This window comes from Neophocaena asiaeorientalis, unplaced genomic scaffold (genome assembly GCF_003031525.2).
Source record: "Neophocaena asiaeorientalis asiaeorientalis breed wild unplaced genomic scaffold, Neophocaena_asiaeorientalis_V1.1 scaffold89, whole genome shotgun sequence".
Lineage (NCBI taxonomy): Eukaryota > Metazoa > Chordata > Mammalia > Artiodactyla > Phocoenidae > Neophocaena > Neophocaena asiaeorientalis.
The window spans coordinates 9833986-9844043 of NW_020172592.1; the positions used below are offsets into that span (position 1 = coordinate 9833986).

The 10058-nt window shown below is 36.9% G+C and overlaps 1 protein-coding gene across 1 annotated transcript in view; it reads left to right on the top strand.

Annotated features, from left to right (window-relative positions):
* Positions 1-10058, top strand: part of PCLO (piccolo presynaptic cytomatrix protein) — a 357985-nt gene that overhangs the window by 184915 nt on the left and 163012 nt on the right. The window contains exon 5 of the mRNA XM_024738453.1: positions 6874-10058. This exon is cut by the window's right edge and continues 1886 nt beyond it. Coding sequence (XP_024594221.1) covers positions 6874-10058 — 3185 coding nt within the window. The remainder of the gene's footprint in view (positions 1-6873) is intronic.

A 10058-nucleotide genomic window follows, 5' to 3' on the forward strand; every position in this document is an offset into this window, starting at 1 on the left:
ATCACAGTAAAATATGATTAATAATAGCATTTTAGAGAGAGCTTTGATTGACTGTGCTTCAGTGTTTGAAAATCTTGTTCTAAAATTTTATGATGGAGTTCTTTGAAATTCAGCTTAAGTTTATTTTGATATTTTGACTTTTAGTTTTAATGATGCTCCATAACAAAAAAGCTAATCCGCAGGATATACCAGAAATGAGAGAAGTGCATCAAAGGTTGTACTTGCCAAATCTTGCTACCTGTTTTCTAAGTTTGGAATTGAAAACTGTTTTTTTTTAACTTGTGGAAATTCCAGAAATAAATGTTAATCTAACGTGATACCAATCATCTCCTCTTGCTAACTATCACAAAATGTGGTGTTTTAAAATATGATTTTTTAACAAATGACTTTAAAACCCACTGCAGTTATTCATCTGCAATGTTTATAAAAAGATTAAAGTATTCTGTTTAAAGTTTGTCTGAAAAGGCAGACATGACAACTTTTTTAAATGATACGTCATTTTATGTAGCATAATTACATGATGATTTCCAATTATCCATCTTCATTACCAGCTTACTTGTAACAGACACAGTAAATGAATTTCACATGCACTGCTATCTGTGTAACTTTACCTTTTTAAAAAACTTAATTCCAATTAAAAGAGCCACTCCTCAGAATTTAATATACAGTTTTTTCATTTAAAAATATATATATACCTTTTTAAACAAATCAATGAATATTGAGCCATTTGGTGGCTCGCAGTAGTAATCCTTTAAGTATTTTATTATTGAAACAGAACTAGTGAATATTATAAACTGAGCATGTTAGAAATATCTGCATGTTGATTTTATTACCAAACCTTTTGCTACTTACTTTGTTCTAATGATTTTCCCCCGAACCTTCCACAGTTCTTTCTTTCTTTCCAGCAATACTGGCTGACAAAGAAATGTAGTTTAATTTGTCACCATATTGTTTCCATGGCAGAAAAATCAAGTTTCCCCAAATGTTATGTGACTTTTTTGTCTTTTACTATTAAATAAGACAGCTCCAAAGACGATTTTAAGTGTTTATTTCAATTCATTGAAAATGTGTGAAGTACTGGAATATTTATTTGCCAAAAATTCTAGAAGTTTGTGATAGTGTCTTAGGATGACTTGCTATAAATAGCCTAAGCACATTATGTGTTTAGTCAAGGTTTGTTATTAGCAGTAACTTATGTAAGACAGATATCAAATGGTTTTCCTGGTAATGTCAAACTTTTTTGGCCAGTTTTGTGTCAGTTTTCTTTATGAATGTGTTTGTGTATGTCTTGCATTATTACTATTAACGTTGACACATGATTTTTTGGCAAGAATATTTTGTCTACCACTTACCTATTACACGAACGTTGGTTTGGTTGGTTATATCTGCTTTAAAGAGGGAGAAACTAACTTTGTTGTGCCCAAGATCACATGGCTGGGAAGCAGCAAAGCTAAGATTATAGTCCTGTTCTGCTTATAAAGGCTGGGCTCCTAAACACTGCACAGAATGCTTCTTCCCCGTGACACCTTTAGGATGCTGTCTTTTTATTATTTTAAGTATTCATCTCCCTTAGCAGCTTCCAGTTTGTGTGATTTTTTACTTCATTTTTATATATTTATATTATTTTATTTATTCATTTGTCATTTGCGTCATTCATATCGTTATAGTATACTGTTTACATTTCTTTATTGCTACATCATTTTGTCTCTCCACTCATTCCTGTCTTTCAAAGTGTGTTAGTTGAATGGAATTAAAATTTATCCTGAAATATAATAAATATTTTGAAATGTACATTCTCCTTTTTTGGTTTAATATTTTAAAATTGTACGTCACTACAGAATTCTCTCTCTACCTATACACTTAAAGAGAATACTGCTTGTCTACATTTGATATATTACATTGAAACGTTATAGCTCTCTTGATTAAAAAAAAAATGTGAACATCCTTTAGCATAAACTTCTATTTATGGTTAAAATGACCCAGGGTTAGTATTCAAGTTATATATAGCCATGGTATCTAAAGACAGCATAATTGTATAGGATGGAAAATGATGAGGTTTTCTGAAGTGAAAAGGATTCCCATGTATGTGGGACTATCCAGTTTTTATCTCCAGACCCAGTGAACTTACGGATTTAATCTTGTTTACAGTGCTTGGAACATTCAGACTAGCAATCCATTTTGACCCAAACATTGTATAAATGATTAAAGATTATTAATCTGTTGTTTTACTTTGGCCCATTAATATAAATGACTTGGGAAACATTAGGCAAAAACTTAATATTGCCTCCTTTCTTTGTACAGTCTTATATTTAACCAAGAATTCAGTTCATAACCCCAATGCTAGTTTTTAAAAACCTTCCGTTTTCCTTCAACATGGAAGGCTAAAAGTTTCAAAATCTGTGAAAGGGGCAGAACTAAGCTTGGCAGTACACAAGTGTCTTGGTACTAGAGAAGGCCTCAAGATATGACACCATGGGAAGGTTTCAAGTGGGTCTCAATTCATCACTGCCTCTCTCTGACTGGTCTTCAGGTCAATAAATGGCAGTGGAATATTGGAAAGAAAAGAATTCTGTGCTTTCTGCTTTTGGTTAGTAAGTAAAAAATATGAATCTTGGTTTCTGAAAATTTTGAAGATTTGTTTCATATACACAGACTAGAAAGGCTCAAGTACCATAATTCTGTACATAGAGAAGACTGCAATATATACAAAAAAATAAAAGTCAGTGTAATAGAGTTGAATGCTGAATGTACTTAGGAAAATACAAGGAAAATGTGTTCATCAGGTAAAATGTGTTCCTGAAAAATAAGATTGCTTTTTTTTTTTTAAAGTGCTTAAATTATGGATCTTCCCACTCACTGCCTCAATCTAAGATGACAAACAAAATTCTCATGCAAGGGGTCTAGGCCTGTAATTTTATTCTTATGTAATAATTTTGGAGGTCATTCTAGGTTGTATTTGGACTACATATAAAATATTAAATGGATAATTAATTCCAACTCCTATCTATTCAAATGAAGAAAATAATGCATAAATGAGAAAATTCAGTGATATTTAAACACATATGTATATATGTGTTATATATGTAATCTACGCATGTACTTTAGGAAGAATCATTTGAATCTATTTTATTAAATCTTAATATGTTACTAAATAGCTTAATATTTTTCTCAGAAATAAGCATACAACTACACATTTTTTTCAATTTAACATCTTTATTGATGTATAATTGCTTTACAATGTTGTGTTAGTTTCTGCTGTATAACAAAGTGAATCAGCTCTATGTATACACATATCCCCATATCTCTTCCCTCTTGCATCTCCCTCCCTCCCACCCTCCCTATCCCACCCCTCTAGGTGGTCACAAAGCACCGAGCTGATCTCCCTGTGCTATGCGGCTGCTTCCCACTAGCTATCTATTTCACCTTTGGTAGTGTATATATGTCCATGCCACTCTCACTTCATCCCAGCTTACCCTTCCCCCTCCCCGTGTCCTCAAGTCCATTCTCTGCCTCTACGTGTTTACTCCTGTCCTGCCCCTTTTTATTTTTTTTTATTCTTAGATTCCATGTGTATGCAACTGCACATTTTTGAGGCAACTGAGAGAAAACTGCCAATCTTTTAGTCCTAGGGAGTTAGAAATTTGAAAGAATATAAGCCTCCCTCACATGGATCCTTTGAATATAGTCGTCTAGGTTACAGTACTTCAGATATCCATTTGAAGTTTGAATAGAGAAAACCAGACCCAACTTACATGCTATGTTTTACATTCTTCTCAGTGCCAGCTACTCTTTCTTATTTGATCAAATTATTCCCTCGTTAAGGAACGTTATTCAATAAAGCAAGGGTTTGTGATGTTAAATCTATGAGAGACCAGTTAACCTGCATGGGAACAAATTGCACTAGAACTTTCACCCAGATATCTCACAAATGAGAGTGGAGAGCTGCAGAAAGCGTAAATGGATGGACACATAAGCACCTCAGTGTGCTGATCTCTGTATATGACGAAAAGCTTTTTTTTTTTTTTTTTAATTTTAGCAGCAGCAGGTGAAAAGAGGAATGTGTAGCTATCTTAAAGAGGCAAAAGGGCTAGTTGGTATATGATCTGATAGTTAACAAGCTAACAGTAATGAAGTAGAAGGTCACTCACCTCTGTCAGGGGAATTTATACCCATGGTAGTTAGTATGAGAAGAATTGACACTTTGAATTTTTTCAATATCTCATGGTACAATAAGTACATGACCAGTTGTTCCTTCTAAACAGTTCAGCCAGATGCCCTTTGGTCACCTAACTTGATTTCCTTATTAACCACTCCAAACACTTTATCTTAGACCCACAAACCTATAGGGTAACATCTTTGCAGACTTTTGCCACCTTATAATATGGAGAGGAAGTCATTTAGGTGAAAAATCGTCACAGCATCATCATAGGTAAATGATGATTGAATCCCATGAGGAGGAGAGGAAAGAGACCAGGAAGAAAGTGGCAAGAGGGAGAAGTGGGTAGAACATAGCACTGAGAAAAGCAGGAAAGCGTGAACACATCCAGAAGGGCACATAAGGGGGATTGTAGGGTAGGGATTTTGATGTTTATGCGTCTGAGTCTTCTGTCTAGTGTACCTTAATTTTCTTTGTTACATTATGTATGTCTGATCCTAATCTTATTTTTGTAAAATGTCAGTAGAACCTTCAGAGTTCACTGTATACAATTATAATTTATTCTTTATTATACTCAGTGAATTGTTATATGTAACCGCAGTTGCATTTCCTCCTTATATGTATAATTTTATTACATTGTTATGTTTTATAATATGTACAGACTCAAAATAAAGAACACAAATGACACCATCAAAATTTGATTATGAAAGATCATTTTCTTGACCTTTTTTCCACAAGAAGCTTAGTACCCCACCCCTGTGGTTACGGTATTTACTGTGATTTAGTGAAGGGTGGGAAAGCAGACAAGGAAAGGCATAGAAAGCATACTGGACTCAAAATATTGTGCTGGTATTGTGTGGGATGTGAGGAGGTGCAAATATCCCTCCACTATGACCATCCAGAAATATTTTATGAGAGCACTGCTTTACCTGTTTTTTTTTTTTTTTTCTTGTGTCTAGTAGCTCTTAAGAGAAACAAACCAATTAGTTGCGTGCTTGTCAACCCAACTACTATAGTCTCACAACAGCAGATAAGTAATCCTTTTCTGGAAAGACATCCGAAATGGTCTAGGAAAGTTAATTCTTAGTAAACCAGAGAGTATTCATTGCTTTTGCCTGACAGTTGTAAAGAATGTGTCCGACTGTCTTTCTGAATTGCCATGTTGTAAGTTCAGCAAAAAGCATTTTACCATATAATGTGCATTTTACCCTATATGCTCGAGATACATCCTTAGCCATACATAATAAAGACAGATATTGAGATGGAAATGAATATAAAATGAGTATCAACCCAACAACTTTTATATTTGAGAACGGGAAGGAACAAGGCAGGAAAGAAGGAAGAAAGAGGTGTTTGCATGGTATTTGTTTTTTGTGCAACCTGACATCTGTTCATTCGAGCTGTGGATAGGTAGGAGAAACCCATGGCCATACACCCACTGAAAATATCAAGATTGTTAGTTCAAGATACATACTCAGTAGAATCCAGGTGCCCTCATAGGCCAGGGTCAGACAGAGCATGTCCTCCTGCAACTCTTCCTCTGACTTCTTCATTCCATAGGGCTGTGGAGTTATTTTGACACTCTCTGTAAAACATGGAAACTAACTGGATCACTTGGGTTTCATTTTGCCCATAGGTATTTTTAATTTGGATTTATGCAAAAAGGTCTCTGTTTCATACTTTCGCTTAAGGCCTCTCTGATTCTTAAAGCAAACTGCTGGCATGGCCTCATCACAGCCCAAAGAAAGCAGTTGTTTAAGACTGATGTGTCTCTGAAGTGTCCCAGCTCCCTGGAAAGCCCCTGTTCACATTCACAAGTTAGTTATTGTGCTGGTTGAAGGGAGCTGACTTTGAAATAGTGTGAAGGTAAAATTCCAAGTATTTTAAAATCCGAAGTCATTTATAAGAAATTTATTAAATTTCTTTGAGATGGGCTGCTGGAGATAAATGTGATTTAACAACTCTAGAAAAATACTAACTGGATATTTCTCTTTTTCTAAAACCTTGAGTCAGACCAATTATGTCATAGCTTCTTCAAAGTTTACGCTTTCTAAACATTCATTTCATGTGATACAGAATAATAATATTAACAGTCATACCAAGTAAAATATAGTGTTTTACATCTTTCAAAGTGTACTTAAAAGGCAATGCCTTGTTCGAATCTCTCTCTTAAAAAAAAAAAAAAGTCCTTTGCGGTAGGTGAGATGAGTATCGTACTGTGGCCATGTTACCTACTTGTTTCTGTTAAGTAAATTTTTCAATATCCCATGCTACTTGGAGGCAAGTACAGTGCCCATCCTCTGATTCTTTGTTTGCCTGTCCTCATAATCCAAAAGTATTAATTATGTTAATGGAAACTTACTAAAATTTTTCTTCAACCATTTGAACTCTTTCCCAAAGTAAATGTACCGAGAAAGGTAATCATGTTTTTGAAGAAAAATGGTATTGAGATGTAAAAGGATACAACATTGATGAAATAAGATCAATTGTGATTGAGAATAGACATTTAATTAAACTTAAGCGAAAACTAACCTTTATATGTATCAACCACTTTTATTTTTTGTGCTCAAAGATTTTTTTTAAAAAAATACTCTTATATAGTTGAAAAAATTCCTATAATTATTCCTCAGTTTGTAATAGTTATCTGAGAGTAGTGGAGAGGCCATGTTATTAGTTTAACCATGTTAAGTTTTCCTGTATCTTTTCCTTCCTGCTAGGAAAAGGAAGATGACAAATCAGACACTTCAAGTATTCAGCAGCCAAAAAGCCCGCAAGGTCTGAGTGACACAGGATATTCTTCTGACGGAATATCAAGTTCGCTTGGTGAAATTCCAAGTCTTATTCCCAGTGACGAAAAGGATTTGCTCAAGGGACTCAAAAAGGACTCCTTTTCACAAGAAAGCAGCCCATCCAGCCCCTCGGATTTGGCTAAGTTAGAAAGTATGGTCCTATCCATTTTGGAAGCTCAGGCAAGTACACTTGAAGAAAAGTCAGAAAAGAAAACAGAACCCCACGAGGTTTCTTCTGAGCAGCCTAAGGACCAACAGAAAACTCAGAGTTTAGCCGAAACGCTGGAATCTACAGTTTCAGAGGAGCTTAAAGAGAGTCAAGAAGAAAAAGACACTGTTAAGAAAGAGAGCCAACAAGACATCCCTTCCAGAAAGGACCGTGAAGAAAAGTCTGAATTTGTCGATGAGTTGCCTACAAGAAGACAGCCTTATGATTCAATTGAAGACAGTAGCGAAAGTGAAAACTCACCTGTTCCACAAAGAAAACGGAGAACTAGTGTTGGTTCATCAAGCAGCGATGAATATAAACATGAAGATAGTCAAGGATCAGGTGAAGAGGAAGACTTCATTCGAAAGCAAATCATAGAAATGAGTGCTGATGAAGATGCTTCAGGTTCTGAAGATGATGAGTTCATTAGGAACCAGCTCAAAGAGATTAGTAGTAGTACTGAAAGCCAGAAGAAGGAAGAAACCAAAGGGAAGGGAAAAGGAACAGCAGGGAAACACAGGCGACTGATGCGAAAAAGTAGTGCAAGCTTTGATGATGATGCAGGGAGACGCCATTCATGGCATGATGAAGACGATGAGACCTTTGATGAAAGTCCTGAACTTAAATACAGAGAAACTAAAAGTCAGGAGAGTGAAGAACTCGTAGTTGCCGGAGGAGGAGGGCTACGTCGATTCAAAACGATTGAACTCAATAGCACGATCGCAGATAAATACTCTGCAGAGTCACCACAGAAAAAAACCGCTTTGTACTTTGATGAAGAGCCAGAATTAGAAATGGAAAGCTTGACAGACTCTCCGGAAGATCGGTCAAGGGGGGAAGGATCTTCTAGTCTTCATGCTTCCAGCTTCACTCCTGGCACATCCCCTACATCAGTTTCGTCACTTGATGAGGACAGCGACAGTAGCCCAAGTCACAAAAAAGGAGAGAGCAAACAGCAACGCAAAGCTCGACACAGATCGCATGGCCCTCTTTTACCTACGATTGAAGATTCTTCAGAGGAAGAAGAATTGAGAGAGGAAGAAGAATTATTGAAGGAGCAAGAAAAGCAACGGGAATTAGAACAGCAGCAAAGAAAGACTTCTAGTAAGAAATCAAAGAAAGACAAAGATGAACTTCGAGCTCAGAGAAGGAGGGAAAGACCAAAGACACCACCCAGTAATCTCTCTCCCATCGAAGATGCGTCTCCAACAGAAGAATTACGTCAAGCTGCAGAAATGGAGGAGCTCCATCGATCTTCTTGTTCTGAATATTCACCTAGCATAGAGTCAGACCCAGAAGGCTTTGAAATAAGCCCAGAAAAGATAATCGAAGTACAAAAAGTTTATAAATTGCCCACAGCTGTGTCTTTATACTCACCGACAGATGAGCAATCTATTATGCAGAACGAAGGTAGCCAAAAGGCATTAAAAAGCGCTGAGGAGATGTATGAAGAAATGATGCATAAAAGCCAGAAATATAAAGCTTTTCCAGCTGCAAGTGAACGAGACGAAATGTTTGAAAAAGAGCCTTTGTACGGTGGGATGTTAATAGAGGATTATATTTATGAATCTTTAGTAGAGGACACATATAATGGTTCCGTTGATGGCAGCCTGCTCACGAGGCAAGAAGAAGAAAATGGATTTTTACAGCAGAGAGGGAGAGAGCAAAAAATAAGACTTCCAGAACAGATTTATGAAGATCCCATGCAGAAAATTACAGACCTTCAGAAAGAGTTTTATGAGCTAGAAAGCTTACATGCTGTTTTGCCTCAAGAAGACATTGTTTCAAGCTCTTTTATCATCCCAGAAAGCCATGAGATTGTGGATCTGGGTAGTATGGTAACTTCTACCAGTGAAGAAAAGCAGTTATTAGATGCTGATGCTGCCTACGAAGAACTCATAAAAAGGCAACAGATGCAATTAACACCCGGATCCAGCCCAACCAAGCCCCCCATCAGGGATGATATGACAGAATCTACTGTGGACTTTGACAGGGTGCCTGATGCATCTTTGACATCAAGTGTTCTCTCAGGCGTATCTCTTACAGATTCGACCAGCAGTGCCACACTCTCCATCCCAGATGTTAAAATAACCCAACATTTTTCAACGGAAGAAATTGAGGATGAATATGTGACCGACTATACAAGAGAAATTCAAGAGATAATTGCTCATGAGTCACTGATTTTGACCTACTCTGAGCCTTCAGAAAGTGCTACGTCTGCCCCACCCTCTGACACACCCTCTCTCACATCATCTGTTTCTTCAGTTTGTACCACAGATAGCTCCTCGCCCATTAGTACCCTGGATAGCATAACCACAGCATATACTGAGCCACTGGACATTGTAACTAAATTTGAAGATTCTGAGGAAATTTCTTCATCAACGTATTTCCCAGGCAGCATTATAGACTATCCAGAAGACATATCTTTAGATCGGCCGACCATACCAGATGGTAGAACTAGTGCTGGTCACATTGTGATTTCCTTATCTGATAGGGAACCTTCTCTCATAGAATCTGTAGGAACTAAACTTGAGGGGCTAATTGCTGACACTATTTCCACTGACTTATCTGTATCTGAAAAAGACCCAGTGAAGAAAGCCAAGAAGGAAACAGGGGATGGAATTATTCTGGAAGTTTTGGAAGCTTACCGAGATACAAGGAAGGAGTCGGAGGCCGAACTAACAAAAATTAGCCTCTCTGAAACTGTGTTTGATCAGACACCTTCTTCTCTAACAATGAAGCAGCAGATTTCAACGACATGCTTTTCATCTGAAGACGTTTTTGGTCCAGCAAAGCCTGCATCCCAGGTGCCATCTGGCACTCCTTCTATTTCCTGTCTTCCAACTAAAGCTCGTCCATTCCTTCGAAGTTCTTCTTTGGATGCCTCGGCCCAACCTCCTCCCCC